The sequence below is a fragment of the Castor canadensis genome, chromosome 5 (genome assembly GCF_047511655.1).
Source record: "Castor canadensis chromosome 5, mCasCan1.hap1v2, whole genome shotgun sequence".
Taxonomy (NCBI): Eukaryota; Metazoa; Chordata; class Mammalia; order Rodentia; family Castoridae; genus Castor; species Castor canadensis.
Genome location: NC_133390.1, coordinates 86,694,496 through 86,711,250, shown reverse-complemented (window position 1 = coordinate 86,711,250; position 16,755 = coordinate 86,694,496). Strand labels below are relative to the sequence as shown.

General features: G+C 41.4%; 1 protein-coding gene across 4 annotated transcripts in view; it reads right to left on the bottom strand.

Moving 5' to 3' along the window:
• Dcun1d1 (defective in cullin neddylation 1 domain containing 1) overlaps positions 1-14,062 on the bottom strand; it is a 30,698-nt gene extending 16,636 nt beyond the window's left edge. Inside the window, exons 1-3 of one of the 4 annotated variants that reach the window (XM_020169142.2) lie at positions 13,906-14,062; positions 2,348-2,564; positions 298-466 (exon numbers count right to left, since the gene is read on the bottom strand). In XM_020169142.2, coding sequence (XP_020024731.1) covers positions 298-466; positions 2,348-2,564; positions 13,906-13,908 — 389 coding nt within the window. In that variant the 5' untranslated portion in view covers positions 13,909-14,062. Of the gene's footprint in view, positions 1-297; positions 467-2,347; positions 2,565-2,797; positions 8,779-13,299; positions 13,578-13,905 lie in introns of those variants that run through there. The other 3 variants (XM_020169157.2, XM_074073672.1, XM_074073673.1) reach the window with 3 other exon arrangements.
• Between the last annotated feature and the right edge of the window lie 2,693 nt (positions 14,063-16,755).

Here is a 16,755-nt window from a genome sequence, read left to right as displayed (position 1 = left end):
TTTTTATCAATTCAGAGTATACAGCCACACATTAGGAAATAAATCACAAACTTGCTCTTTTCACTTTTGCACACTAAATATTAATGCATAATAACTTCAGTACTAGTAATCCCCTCTTAGAAACAAATGCAAATACAAGTACACTGTAATAATCATACAGATACATGACAAACCCATAAAACCATTTAATATGGAAGCCAGCATGTTAGCCCATTTCTATTCATACTGTTTGTGGCCCAGTAAAAATTTGAGCTTACATTTATAAGCTGATGACATAATTTCGTTTCATAGACTCACCCTAACTCTGTCATGCCGTCCATGAACTCCTGTCTGGAGAACTCGCACTGCGTCGCTGCTCTGAATTTCCACGCAATGATCAACACACTGATGCTGGCCGGGTCAAGTGCCAGGTCATCACAGAACTGCTGAATACCATCTATTCCAATCTTATTTTCATCTTGAGGATCTTTAAAAATAATAATGCGGTATTAAATTAGTGCCATACTCTATGAGACACTTCGAAAACTGAAAAGTAACGTTTTATTTTCCATTCTCACAACATCACGATACACCAGAGACGTGAAGCACTACTGCTGTAACAGACGTTTCCCGAACAATAGTTTAGGCCATTTGGCCCTAAATAGCATTATTAAAGCAAGCAGGACGGTGTATACAGAGATGGACACTTATTTTTTAAAATCTCATCCATGTGAAAAGTGTCCCATACTGATACATATTCAGAAAATGAGAAACTGCTATCTAGGGACAAGGATTCTACTTCAACATATCCATATGTTGTTTAAGTAGGCATCCTAAATTAACAGTATTAAATTCTTTTTCTCTTAAAACAATAATCATTTTTGAGTATCAGATAAACTATATTATGTAAATTCAATCTTAATATCAACAATATAAATATGTTGTTAAAAGAAAATATTAATATTTACTTATCACACAAGAAAATTTTAAACTATTGATAAACACAAAGAGAAAGAGGCACTCATACTGCTATCAAAAGTATCTTAGTAATGTGGCAGTAACACTAAGCAATAGAAAGCATGCACATCAGGGTGGAAATATGGCAGTGGTGGACACTTGCCCAGCATGCACAAGTCCCTAGGTTTAAGCTCTAGTGCTCCAAAATTTTTAAAAAAGCACATCCTTTGACTTTGCAGCATGAGTTTATGCATAAAACATAATCCCATTTTTTGGAAAAAATTTAAAACTCTATATATTTCTTTATAAACATAAAAGACATGGAAAGACACATTCCAGGATATTAAATATTGGTGACCTCTGGAGAATAAATTAGGAAAAGACAGAGAAACTACTAATTCCTATCCCCATGATGGGGATGGAACCTAGGACCCACATGGTAGGCAGGCACTCTACCACTAAGCCACCCCTCCTTAACCATGTCTTTATTTCACTTATCATGTACTTTTTAATTTTTTTCTACAGTGCTGGGGAAGGGGTACATACTAGACAAGTAAGTGCTCTAGCACTGAGCTACATCCTTCAGCCCTGTTTAACTCTTATTTGGCAGTCCTGAGGTTTGAACTCAGGGATTTGAACTCAGGGCTTTGTTCCTGCAAAGCATGTGCTCTACTGCCTGAACCACACATCTAGCCCTTTTACTCTCTAGTTATTTTGGAGATGGAGAAGAATCTCACTTTTTGCCCCTGCCAGCCTGGAGGATCCTTCTTTTTAAGCTTCCCACCCTTAATAGGATGACAGGCATATGCCACCCCACCGAGAGAACCTTTTTTTTTTTTTGCCCACTGGCACCTCGATCCTCCCAAATCTCAGCACCCTGCAGAGCTTGAGATGACAGCCGCCAGGCATGTGCCACTGCACCACACCTAACTATTGGTTGAGATGGGGTCTTGCAAACACTTTGCCTCAGCGCCAGCCTCTAGCCGCAATCCTCTGGATCTCAGCCTTCTAAGTAGCTAGGATTACAGGGGTAAGCCACTGGAGCCTGGTTCCCACTTAACTTTTTTTAAAGTATGTGTTGCTTTATAATTCTTTTTAAAATGCACATATTTTCTTAAAATCTGGTTCAGCTGAGTTTTACAAAAATGAGGGGAGGAAAAAAATGGCCCACTACCTCCCATTCTCAAATTGAATAATGGAAAGAAAAAAGAAGACAATAAAGAGGCAAAGAAGAGATTTTAGTGAAAAGAGGAAAATTTTTCCTCTCAAATAGATCTCTTGAAATAATCCAAGATCTACAGAGCTCTGTTAGACATGTCCACCCAACTTATATTTACGTAGTATTTATTTCTCACAAGCCCATAACACTGGAAAAACCTGGTTCAAAATATTTAAAGTCACAAGCACTCACCTTTGTATCTATTGTATAGTTGTTCTAACTTCTTCCTGTCCAATGATCCTTTTACACTCTCTCGTATATAAAGTTCAGGATTTTGGAAAAAATTATCTGTTGCAACATCTAACTTCCAGTCATTTTGAGAAAGACAACTTACTGCTGTTTTTTCACTAGATTGTGTGAAGATCATAAACTGACGAACTTTATCCTTCTGCGATGATTTCAACTTGTTCTATTGAAATCAGAAAATAAACTGAAACTATGTAAAATCACATATACTAAGTATTTCTATATGGCTGACTGATCATTCTTAGTAATATTTTTCTCATAAAACATTAAAACATTTTAGCTTAATACTTATTTTTAATCTATCATTAATCAACAAGACAATTTTTTTAAAATCCCAAACACACGCTTTGGTATACTTTTGGAAGAGGAACTAGCATGGAGGCAAAGGAAGCTCACCTCGCTGCATTTATCCTAAAGTGGATCCGGAGGGCACAGACAAAGGCTCTAGAAGGTTAAGTGCAGCTACTTTCAAAACTCTAAAGGCCAACCTCCAAGAGGGGTGCAGGAGGAGTGATGTGGGGAAGGTGGCACTATCTAGCCAGTCAGTCAAATGACCCTGGGGAACAGCAAAGTTAACAGGTCTCTGCTGCAGTCCTAACACCCACTGTAAAAGATACAGAGTGCCATGTTCCCCAACACCACCTGCCTTTGTTTGCTTGCCATTTTTATCAAACAGAAAAAGGCAACAGAATATTAGCATCCTACATTTCTCCAGGTGATATTCAGGAACCACAAAATTACTAAAATTTCCTATTTTCACTCAAATAAGAAGAAACATCGTTCCTATTGAGATACTTTGTAATAGGACTTTCTCCTGTTTCCCTTGAAGGAATCATCTTTCTCTTCAGCCTGAGCCACTCTAACCTGAACCCAAAACAAAATGAAGTAAGGAAATTAAGCTCTCCACTCTCTCCTGGTACCAAAGACCAAGTTCTTCACCCACCCCACCGCTCAAGCTGGTCTCCTGTGCCACCTCAGCCTCCCCACTGTTACTCTTTCCCTCTCAAATTCCAATATATCTCTCAGCAAAACACCTGGTTTCTTCTTATGCTACTATGGTAAATGGAGAAAGAGAACTTGAGCAGGCACATATTAATAGACTATTCTGTAGTTTAAGCAATACATCTGAATCTCTGATCTGGTCCAAAATGACAAATCACAAACCTCAACCCCAACTGGACAGATGACAACACAGACTCAGAAGGCTAAAGCATTTTGTTCACAAAAATCACCCAGTTGCTTAGTAGAAATGAGACAAGAACAAAGTGGTCTCACAAATCCAAGTCTTAGTAATCTTCCCACAAACCACACTACTTGCTGCACATGTTTCTAAAGCTTTTGAGATTCTTAGGAAAAAGACCACCAAAGTTATAAATATTTCCACCTGTCACGGAGTAAAAATAAGATTGCAAAATCAAATCTGAAAACCAACCCTACGTTTTGCAATATGAAAGATGTTCAAGCTCAGTAGTCTGATAGGTCTGCCACACTCCTCTCTCTCTCCCCAAACATGTTACTACTTAGAATTAAAGATGACAATCTCAACCTCTTTTCTCCATTAAAACTGAGAAAGTACACATTCACTAGCCTTCTGCTGCTTCACTAATAATTCTACCTCCTCTGGACACCAGATTAGTCATATTCCATTATACGACACCTCTCTCGAAGATCTAGGAGTCTTCCCTTTTGAAAACTACCTCCTCCTTGAGATCTACTATTCAATGACAACAAACTCAAAATGAAATCAAATACCAAGGAATAATTTAAATTACATAGGGTACACTGACAGATTTGATCCTCTTTTGAAGAACAGGGAAGTACTCGAGGTTCACTATGATCATTAGTGACTACTGTGCAATGTTACAAGAAGTGGAGACTAACCAACCACCGGCCACATCTGGAAATGATTTAATTAAACACCGTATAACTTCTGCGTAACATTTCCCCCACTTGCTTAAAAGTTAGAGGCAGTAAAATAATCAGGCTTATTTGGGATTTTATCATATAGTACATTAAATCCAGTACTCTGTTCCCTTAAGTTTTCATCATCTTTACTGAAAACAGGAAGCTAAAAAACGCAGTTTACATCACTTCTGCAAGTCAAAAAGAGCTATTCACTCTATTAGTGATTTCCTATCAGAAAGCAAGATATTAGAAAATTGGGGGTACATTTAGAAAAAAGATTGTCTTATCCATACAAAATAATAACAAAATTATACAAATAAATTAATTTCTCATATTTTATTTTTTAAAAAGAACTCAATAAATAACACATATGTAAATGTAAGCCATTTTAACCAGTTTATGTGTAAATTTCTGGTATCTGGGGCATTATCTATTCTAAGCAACCCATTTCTAATACCATAACAAATAATGTGATACCTGGTAAAGAACTGACAGTACAGACTCCAGCTAGGCCAAGGGTTTACAGGCCATACCATTCCTGCAAAGCCTTCTTATACTTTCATCATTTCTCTGTCAGATGCCTGTGCCTGTGATAAATTCTAACACTTTACTTCCCTACTTGGAAGGGCTCTACTCTGTCATCTCAAGGCTGTCCAAGAGTAGCTAGCGTACATACACCTGCCCTCTCCTCAGGCCTATTTAGAGCTCAGGCCACGTGGGTGCCACCAGGCAAGGTATTCTGATTTTTGAGAATATGGCAACAAGGGTTTAAGTCTTTTATCAATCTAAGGAAGAGGAAGGGGTGCCTAACTAGAGAATAATTATTTTATGGGGGATGAGAAGGCGGATAAAAAACTGAAGTGGAAGAAAAAGCAGATGGATTTTCTCTATTTCTACTACAAACCCAGTGGGTACCTTCCCAAGAGCAAAAACATGTGATAGCCACAATGAATCAGCATTCAAATGTAGTATATGCCACTTTACTTTAATACTTATTTAAAAGGAACACAAGAGTAGTCATTAAATAAGATCAGGCAATACAATTTTCAGTACTCAACTTTTAAAGCTACCTAGATATTATCAAGTTTTCAAGGAAATTCAATAGTGACAACTATTCAAAATGTGTAAAATATAGGATATATTTTGGTGGTTTTAAATTCTAGCCAAAAAGAGGGTGAGAGGGAGAGGCAGGATTGGGGAAGGAACGCAAGGAGGAGAGAAAGAAAAGGGGCTGGTGGAAGGGCAGGAGAAAAATCCCTGTCTTGTTATAGTTTCATTAAAGACTACCACAGTTAGAAAAACTACAATATGGACACTAAAATGCACGTACTTGCTCATCTTTCCAAAATAAAAATGGCTACATTATCAGCACATAGTGTTTTATATTAACCTTACATGTCCCCTCCCCCTTCTTTTGTAACTCAAGAAATTTAAGAATCCCATTTAAATAATAGTTTAGGGAATGGGGATGGAGCTCAGAGATAGAGTGCATGCTTAATACCAAAAATTATTTTATCTGAAAAAAATTCAGACAAATAGAGAGCTTTAGATGAAGCTAAGCACATAGTCGAGTATCTTTTTACTGAACCTATAAAGTACTGTGAATAGAAGAATGAAGGCTCAGACTCTACAGCAAAAAGATAATGTAGTAAAGAAAGTATTCCTACTGTATTTTCCTCCAGAAAAACAATGAACTTTTTGGTCAACAAATATCTAATATGGGCTGGAGGTGTGGCTCAAGGGATAAAGTGTCTGCCTAACAAATATCTAATAATTTTGAAATGGAAGTAATCTTAATGAGTGATACTTGCAAAAACAAAAAACTAAGATCCATTTGGTTATTTCTATTATTCTGAATTTTCATCTCACCTTCAATTTCATTCTAAACTCCAGAAAGAAACACTCAGGCTTTTAACAGTTTTAAAGGAATGGCTTTTCAAATGCAATTCTAGTTATATGATAGGTTAGTTCACAAAACCCAATTGTTAAACATCAAAATAGGGCCAGGAGTGGTATAATACCAGATACTAGGAAGGCAGAGATCAGGAGGATCATGATTTGAGACCAGCTGAGGCCAAAAATTATCAAGCCCTGTATCTCAGCTCAACAAGACAAACATTAGTAACACTACCTGAAATCCCAACTACATGGGAGGCATAAGAAGGTAGGATACTGGCTCTCTCTGGGCAAAAAGGAAACTCTTCTGAAAAACAAACATAGCAAAAAAGGGCTAGAAGTGTGGCTCAAGTTATCTACTTGAGCCCATCTACTAATGACAAGGCCCTATTTTCAAACCCTAGGACTGTCCAAAAAAAAAAAAATTCAACATTAAAATACCCTAATAATCTTCCATAATTCTCAAGAAAAGGTGTGTGTTGATTTCCATGTGATTATCACATAGTTAACAGCTTAACTTCATACAATATTTAGAAGAGCTAGTTTTAATATAGAAAATTGTATTTTTCCTATGTGATACATAGCATTCTGCAGATACAGCCAAATGTTACTAGTATCCAAAACCACTTATCTATAAAGACCTCTCCATAGATTACAGGTTTGAGTCAAAAGTATAGGAAAAAAATCAACTCAACTAAGGAGACTGCCTGCTCCTGAAGACTTTGACCTAAGGACAAAGTTCTACTACAGGAAAGTCAGGCTAAGAATCTTGGTGAGAGTACATCTTCTCCTTCTTTCCTTTACTTGCACAGAGGCAATCTAACATGACTAGTTGCAGACCTAAACCTGACAGAATTTTATTTCCACCTGTGTCTCTTAATTACTATGTGATTTGGGGAAAATTACTTAAGTCTCTCTGCTTCAATGTCTTCATCTGTAAACAAAGTGTTACAGTTCTAAGTATTTAACTTGAATTCACGAAACCTTAACTCTAGCACATTGTAAGGACTCCTTGTAAGTCCATAAACTAAGGAAGAACAGTCCAGAGCAAAAAAAAAAAGGCAAACTTACTTAAATGGAAAAGAAAAAATAACAACCATAAAATCAGAACCAAAAAGCTAGCAGCTAGTATTTATCTGAGCTCCTAATGTGTTCCAGGCACTGTGCTAAGCACTTTTTTTCTTTTTTTTTTAACTGACAAGCTCTCCCTGTGTGGCCCAGACTGGCCTCAACTTCAGATCCTCCTGCCTCAGCCTGCTGAGTGCAGGGACTACAGATGTGTACCACCACACCCAGTTGGCATTTACTTATCAACAACCCTGCAAGGTGGTCTTATTGATCTCATTTTACCAAGAAGCCAAGTCTCAGAGCAGGATTTATACTCATCCAAAAAAACAGAAGAGCCAGGACTGAACACTGGTATCTAGTTTCATCGAGGCATGCAGTCTTTCCATTTACTCTATAGTCTTCAAGTGAAAGGGAAAAGAAAAAGAGCAGAAGTGCAACCCCTGACTCACTAGTTGTATGCTGAGGGGAGAAGCTGTATTTTCACCTACATTTATGGAAAAGAAAAGGAGGTAGTTCAAATACAAACAATTACCATTCCCTCACAACCTAACTGAAAGACAATGTAGGAATGGAACACCTATTCACTGTCTTGAGGGGGTGAAATGGACAGGTTATTTTTAAGACAACACAACAGAAGAAAAATATATTTAGAGCCCTGTCAGTCTAACTTAACAGAGAAAACATAAACACATTCCGGTTATAGCCAGAAAATATAAGGAACAAACAAAACCTTCATGTATTTTTTAGAATAAGTACTTGTGGTAGGCCTGTGCTGCTTATCACTCATTCTTAAGTGTCCTGCACTGTAACAGTAAAAATCACCTCTTCTTTAAGAGGTGCTGTACACCTACTGAGCCAAATGTGGAATATACTGTGTAATTACTGCACACAATAATACATAATGACATCCACCTACAAAGTTTTCAGAAAGTACACCTGTAAGATTCAAACTAGTTGTGCAGACTTTTCCTCAAAGGTTTTTATAAAGTAATCCACTCATGAATTTTTTTTTTTTTTTTTTTTTTTTGGTGGGACTGGGTTTTGAATTCAGGGCCTCCTGCTTGCTAGGGCAGGGACTCTACCAGTTGAGCCACTCCACCAGCCCATTCAGGGAAATTTAAATGATTTTCTCCTCACCATCGCTCAGAATTATCGTTCAAAAGATGGCCACCATTGTAAATGGAATTTCTTAACTTTGGAACAGAGATTGCTTTGACTAGCATAAAGTTGTTTTTGCTAATTCTTGATTACCTATATGAAAACAAGACAGAAATAACTTAAACTTTTACGTGAGATAGGAATATTTCAACTGATTCTCCCAAACTTATGCTTGAGCTTCTAACAAGCAAAGTAGCTCATTTAAATTTGCTTTTCAGGCTGGGTATGTTGGTACACACCAGTAGTCCCAGCCACCTATAAGGCAAGGTGGGAGGATCACTTGAGCCCACGAGTATGTGACTAGCCTGGGCACAGACCCCATCTCAAAAAATAAATCTGTTTTCCTCTATCCATACCATTTTTTTTTTCCCCTAAAGAAATTCCCAAAAGAAATAAAATCAAAGAATTAAATTAAATTTTTACAGTTTCATAAGTACCTTATTAAATGGCTGGTTTTCAACAGGCATGCGAAATTTATTTTATAAAGAGAATAAATGATCCTTGAAAAATGAAATCTAAAAAAAAGAAAGAAAAACGAAATCTAACTCTAAGATTTGGTACTTTGCTCGAGTCCTGACTATAAGTATTAGGACTCTACATGTTTACTAAAATTAAAATACCCTACACATCAAAGCGCTGCACACTTCAGCAACCTATTTCTGTGGTCAATGTTGAGGGGTTCAAAGTGTAATTTCATGAGAACCATTCACAAGTAAATCTTTTAAATTTTTACAATGCAGACAAGCAGCCTCATCATCCTCGGTGATTAAGTATTCCAGAAAACAAATTCAAAAAAATGAGGAACGACTACTTAAGATGTTTTCACCCTGCACATTGCTTTTTCTTGGCTGGGGGAAGAACATACACCTAACGTAGTGAGGTAAACTACCTAGTCAGCTGGCTAGGAGCTTGTTTCTCTTCACAAAGCAACTGAACCCATCCTATCTGGAGCTATTTCTCTTCATCAAGTGTCATGGCTAATACACTGCAACTTGAACACCACACGGTAAAATTTATGTTTTTGGTGACAATTTATGTTTCGGTTTGTTTTGAGACAGGGTCTTGCTATGTAGCTCAGGTGGGCCTTGAACTCACTTGTGATCCTCCTGCTTAGCCTCCCAAGTGCTAGAATTACTAAAGGCATGCCTCGCCACTGGCTCTCCACATACTGAAATTTAAAAGGGAGCTTTCTAAGACTGGGGATGTAGCTCAGTGGTAGAGAGCCTGTCTAACATGCACAAGGCCCTAGGCAAGAAAAAAAAAACTGAGAAGAAAAGAGGAGAGGAGAGGAAAGAAAAAAGGGGACTTTCTCCCAGAGTTTCTTTATGTTTGGCCCAACGGAAAAGACCAAAATCAAAATAACCATTTGACTCATATGAGCTCTGCTCTTTTACCGCTTAAAAACAAAAAACACCAACACACTCAGTTAATTGACTTCCAACTTTTCTGCTACACGTACCAAGGGTTTTAATTTTCTTTTTTGGGGGGTTGGGAGGGCAGTACCGGTGTTTTGAACTCAGGGCCTCCTACCATTTGAGCCATACTCTCAGCTCTGTTTTATTTATTTTTCAGATAAAATTTCATGCTTTATCTCCAGAGCAGCCTCCACCTCCCTAGTAGCTGGGATTGCAGGTGTGTATCACCACGCCTGGCCCGAAGCATTTTAATTTTCACTTATGTACTTAATGTTTACATCAGGTGATTTGACTTGATACGGAAACAACTAGGTTGTATTCAATATAAGAAACCAGAGTGAAACTAATCAGCAATTCCACAGCTGTGCTGATATGGTGCTTGCTGGGTTTTGAAAAGAGTAAAAATGGGAGCTGCTAGGGGAATCACATACGGAACCAGAGACCATTCTTCTAATCCCTGCTCTGCCACAGACTAGCTCTTTTCATTGGTCAAATTATTTAGAAATGTTAAATCTACATTCCTGGATATGCTAAAAGGAGATAGTAATAAGGCCTTTTTTACACGTGGGAATGGAGATTAAATAGTTGTGAAGTGACAAGCATACAGTATGTTCTCAATAAATGTCCATTTCTTTTCTCCCTAAAGGCCCAGCTTTCTGCAGAGTCATTAAACTATACAAATTACCAGAATATATTCAGCAATCTATGAAAGAGGTTTTGTTGTGTTGTTTTTATTAACCCTAGTATGACTAAGTAAACTTGATGGCCAACTAGTTTTTACTGAATATTAGAAAGTCATCTTAAATATTAGCTATATAGAAACAAAACTTTAATAAAGGTCCTGTCTTTTAAAAACTGTCCTAAAAAATACTTATCTGTAATATTATAATAGGACACTATGTGACACTCAGAATCCTTCACTGGCTTCTCTTCTCCCTTGGAAGTGAAAACCAGTATCTTTACAATGCTCCCCCACGCCTATCCCCGCCCCTACCACTCACACTTCATTGTTCTAATGACCCCCTCTGTACACTCACACACAGCTCCAGTCACACTGGCCTCACACTTCTTCAAACTCTCCAGCATATTTCTGCATGGCTTATTATTCCTTATCTCCTAGTATGCTCAAAATCATCAGTAGTATAGACAACATTCTGCAGCCTCATTTCTATCATGCCCCAGCACTCCTGCTCCCCTTCCTGAACAACACTGATTTTCCATCATATCACAGAACACCTTCTAACCTAGTAAGGAAAAAAACTGTTTAGTATCTGTCTTTTCCTATTGAGACTAATCCTCATCAGAACAAGGTTTCTGTCTGTTCGGTGATACATACATACATACATCCTCAGTGCCTAAACGAGTGCCTCTCATGTAGCAGATGTTTAATAAATAATTGTCTAAATAAATTAAGGCCCTCCTTTAGTTTACTTGTGGATATACAAAACGATGTGCACCAAGTTCTGAAGAGAGGATCTGGAACAGACTTACACATTGTGTTTGTAATTTCTGGTATTTGTAGAAAATACAATCTTACATTTCAAAGTCTATACATTTTTAAAGAGCCATTAAAAGCATACTAATTAACATTACTAACACCCATTAATTTGAATTTTGCTACTTAGCATACTCACTACAATACTTAAGTTGTCCTCTGTTTAAGCAATACTATTAAATTTCATTTTCAACTGTGTCTCTAGATTTGATGTGATTTAAAAGATGCACAGTACTACAAATACTGGGGGTAGGACCAGGAGAAAATAGGTTGTTCTGCAACAATCTTACAAACTTGAACCTCAACACCTCCCGATACTCAATTTCTTCTCTGTAAAACAGGGTAGTAGTAAATTAAATGATCTTTGAGGCCATTTCAGGACTAAAAATTATGACACCGCATTTATAAAAATCTAGGAGGTTACACAAGCTACACACTTATCATACATTTACTAAAAATCATTACAATCATAAAATTGTTAAGCTGGGTAGAGCTTTAGAAGTCAGCAAATCCAATCCTGTCACCTTACAAACAACAGAAAAACTCGTAAGTTTTTAGATACTTTTTGAAAGATTTTCAAAAATATTGTCTTGCTTTGAGGTTATTTTTTATCTCTATTGAGTGTAAGAAAGGTAACTAAATAAGCTTTTTTCCTTACAGAAAATATTTCAGATAACCCATCATTTAAGTGTGCCCTAGAACTGACAACACCATGCTGTAGAAACTGGCTATGCTGCACACTCTGAAAAAAAAACTAACAGGAGCCCAAAAACTGCATTGAGAAACAAACAAGTTTATAATGAAATACCTTAACTCTAAGGGCCCACACTGAGTTTGTAAACTAACAAGGGCATACCAAGGGAAATGGAGTAACACTGTGTTACTTGGTATCTTGTCACCACTGAGTATGATTACATGACTTAGGGTAAGTTCCAAAACTAGCTAATTTGATGTGAACCAAAAGGACCTAAGTTAAGCTCCAACACAAGCTGAACACTCATCTGAACATCAATTCACAATTCCTGAACAGGCAATGGGCATCCTCAGGTCTCAGGATTCTAGGGGCTGTGGCTGATCTGCAAACTATCCTCAACTACACACATTTCAGTGCTCTCCTGAGCGTCTACCTGAAGTGCTTTTTGGTACTTCAAGCTGGCTATACTCATCTAAATGCCAAGAGTCTGCGAAACTCTTGCGAGTTTTAGGGGTGATGTCTATGACCTGTCCAAACACTTGGTGGACCTTTGGATTTACACTGGAGTATCAATTCCAACATTAATGTGTACTTTCTGAGAAAGTTTACTTACAAACACGAATTGTAAAGTTTTATGGAACTCATTATAGAAGAGAGAGCTTTGAATCTGAGGCAAAACAGACCACATAACTCTACATGACACAAAATGATGCCAAGCTGGAGACTGGGGCTACGTTAGTGTCCTTCAGCGAAAATAATCCACAAAACCAAAGACACTGGGCAATTCCCTAGCACCGGCACACACCCACCCTCCTCAAAGAGGCCTTTGTGCTCCCCAGGAGCAAAAGGACAATATCACTCTTACTATTCACACAGTAACCTGCATGGAATTCCACTCAAGTTCAGCCTGTATAATGCCAAACATCGCTTCTGAAAAACAAAGAGTATCCAACAGGGTCAGGCACGCAATCACCAAAGTAAACAACTTGACTACAAGGGTCTTCAAGCTTGGATGCCTTTTTCTCCCCCAACAAAAACGGAAAGAGAAGCAACTTGACAAAGTGTCTTTTAAAAATCACAAATGGTCCTTAACTACTATAATAAAGCAATTACTCCTCCCACCGCCCCCCCCCAAGCAAATCAAATAGGTGCTCCAAAAGCAGCCAGTGTGTTTTCCCTAATTTGATGAAATGAGAACAGGTTGCACTTCCGCACCCCTCCCCCCAGCTCCGCGGTCTCCCTTGTTTTTAGCAGCGGTAAATCCGACCTCCGCCAAGTGGCCCGAGAAAACTCTCCTGTCCCAAAAGCAAGGGACGCATGGGAGGTGATGGAGGACGGTAAAGGGCTGAGACCCCGCTCCGAGCACAGCTACCCGGGCGTCTCTTGGGGTGCAGGCGCCGGGAGCGCAGCGGGCAGAGCAGCGCCCGCAAAGTCTTTCCTTCTCCCGGCCGGGCGGAGTGGGGAGTAGAACCCTCACCCGGAACCGGGACCCCGGCCCCGGCCAGACACAATGGAGCCGGGCCAGGGGACCGGGCCGGACAGGGCCGTTGCCCCCCTCCCGTTCCCTCCCCCGCCCCAACGCCTCCCCCACCGCGCCGGGCCGGGAGGGGTCCGGGGGCCGCGCCCGCGCCCCAAAGTCCCCGGGGCTCCCGACTAGGCCCGGCTCCGCTCCGCCTCCTCGGCGCTCGCGTAGCGGCGGCGCCCGGGCGGGAAGGGGCGAAGGAGGAAGGCGCGGCAGCTCGGAGAACCGCAGAGCGGAGCGGGGCGGGCCGGGGCTCGGGGCGGCGAGGTCGCGGCGGGCCGGGGAGCGGGCGGGCGGGTGCGCGGCGGCGCCGGGCCGCAGCCGGCGGGGCAGGCGGCCGCAGTGCCTCACCATGTTGGTGTCCTCCAGGCCTCTCCCCTCCTCCTCCGGCTCCGCAGCGAATGGACGGCGGCGGCGGCGGCGGCTCCTCTCACGGGCTCGCCGGGCTCCCGCTCATGCGCAGTGCGGGGCGGCCCCGGCGCGGCCCGAGGAGGCAGCCCCGGGCCTCGGGAGGCGGAGGGACGCGGGCGGCGGCCGGCGCGGGGCTTTCCCGAGCGCGGGGTCCCCGGGCGGGCGGGGGGCGCAGGCGGGGGAGGGACGGGGCGGACGCCCTCCGCGCGCCCGCATCTTCCCCGCGCGCCAGGCTCCCGCGCGGCGGGACTCGCACCTCCGCTTCCTACTCGGCCCCTTCCGCAGGCGGGCGGGCGGCCGTGGAGCCCTCGGAGCCCGCGGGAGACGAGACCGCCAGCGACTCGAGCAGCTGCGAGCGACGGCCAGGGATGACTGGGGCACCCGATCCATTCCGCACCACCCCTCCCCATCAGTACCGAAAAAAAAAGAAAAAAGGAAGAAGGAAATGGTGAAAACACCTGTGTGCCCTGCAGTTTCCCCCCCCCGCCCGTCCCCCCCACACACACCTAGTTCCAGAATCTAAACTGCATCAGTTCCTCTAGGGAACGTGTCAGGGAGACCATAGCCCTGGGGGAGCCCTAACCTTTAGGATACCTCAGGCTCTTCCCAGACTCCTGGGGCAGCCCTTCAGTTCTGGGGGTTAGGAGGACTGGGCACTCAAGGCCGTTGCTGAAGTCCCTGCCTGACCCTCAGTTTAACCTTCCGAAGATAGGGTTTCGGAAACACCTAAGGAACATTTTTATACTGAGAGTTAATGTCACCCCAGGGAAACAATGCAAGTCTGACCTACCCTGGGTTGTAAGTTTGCTGAAGCTGAGGATAACCAAAATTACGAGACGCCGATGATGTGGACAAATAACATGCTGTAAGGGATGCATAAGAGGCATTTGGAGTGGTCCCTGCCCTTGAGAAATTTATTATCCAACTGGAGAGAGAAGGAATCGCGCGCGCACGCGCACACACACACACACACACGAAATAAGGAAATGGGTAACATGGAAACCCTACTCAGAAAATCACATCTAAGACTGGGTCAAGAGTTTATGTATGTTACATAATAATACTATCCTGAGTACACCTGTTGTCATCATCACCAACATTGTCCTCCCCTCAACACAAGCATACGCTACCCGATCAGCCCTAAAACTTAATGACTTTTGAATCTCTCAAAGGAACTTTTTGGTAACTCTTGAGGGCCTCCTAATCCTTCCTGTAACCAGAGATATATTAAGAGGGTCAGGGGTCCATCAAGTCAGATATCTGGTAGCTACAGATCATTCATTCTTCCCATCAATATTTAGTGTGTGCATACAAATGTGCACACTCTAGCATTAGTAGCTTCCTGCTGGGCTCTGGGAAACAGCTCCACCAGGACAGGCAAAATCTGCATCGTAGCCTCTAACTGGACCACATCCATGAATATTCTCCAGCAATTCACCTAGTAGCCCAAAATACTAGGTTGACCTGAAATACTAACATCTAGGGTCTTGTCACACTCTATTCTACTTCATTGGAGTGTGGTAGCTGGTGGAATTTCTTAAGCTCTTTTCTTAATTGCAAACTCCAAGGGACAGTTCTCATTCTGCTTGGCCTGCCTTCTGCATTGAACACTTCCTCCTTGAATTTCCATCATTTTCTATGGCTCCCTCTTCTCCTCTTTCCTCTGTGACCACTCTTCCTTTGCTGGATAGGCTCTCCTTGGCTCTTAAATGTTGGGCTTTCCAGAACCATGCCTGAATCAATTCCTGTATACAACCTGTGTGATGCTGACATTCCCACAGTGGCAAGCACTGTCTAAATCCGAAGAAGCTGAAATCTTGACTTCCAGCTCCTGAGTGGTAGGTGGAGACACTAATTCTGGTCATCCCATAGGTCCCTCAAGTTTAACAAATCCAAAATCTTATTCCAAACTCTCTTTTCCTCTTGTCTGTTCACCAAATCATACAAACTAAAAATCAGAATCATCCACAATTCTTTTTACCTATTCTCCCTTAACTAAGCTGTTATTAAGTATCATCAGTTTTATCACCTGAATAACTTTCAAATCTGCACCCTACTTTCATCTGAAGCAAGACTTCATCTCCCCTCATCTTTATCAGTAGCCTTTTTTTTTTTTAAGAAAGGGTATCTCTATATTGCCCCAAGCTGGCCTCCAGTTCATGATCACCCTACCTCCGCACCTGGGTGTTGGGGTAACAGATGTGCCCCACCACACCCAGCTATCAGTAGCCCCTTCATTAATCATCTGACCTCTACTCTACACTGTGCCAGAGTTCTCTTTCTATAATGCAAATCTGAATTTCTTTAAAATTCCCCAAGGTCTGCCTTAGCATGAGCTTCTTCAGTGTGACATAGAAGGTTCTCTCCCTTTTATCTGTCCACACTGCCCTCCCCATCGCCTACCACTCTCCTCATGATCAGAGCACATGTTTCAGTTTTAGCAAGCTAAGCCTGCCACACTTCATGCCTCCTTGCTTTCTCATTCTGCTATCCCTGGCATACTAGCTCACCTTGACTGAGGACTTTCTAAGCCCACGACCTTCATGCAGCCCTCACTCCAACTCTCTGAACTATGCCCAGTTATTATGCCCATTTTATAGAGGACAAAACTGAAGCACAGAGAGATTAAATACCATGCCTAAGGTTCCACAGCAAGTAGCAGTAGAGCTGGGATTTAAATCCAGGCAATCTGACTATAGTCTATGATCTTAACCATCACAATTCATTTCCTACCAAGACCTCAGTGATCAACTCAAAGATGGTCTTCTCTGTGATTGTCTCCTGACTCAT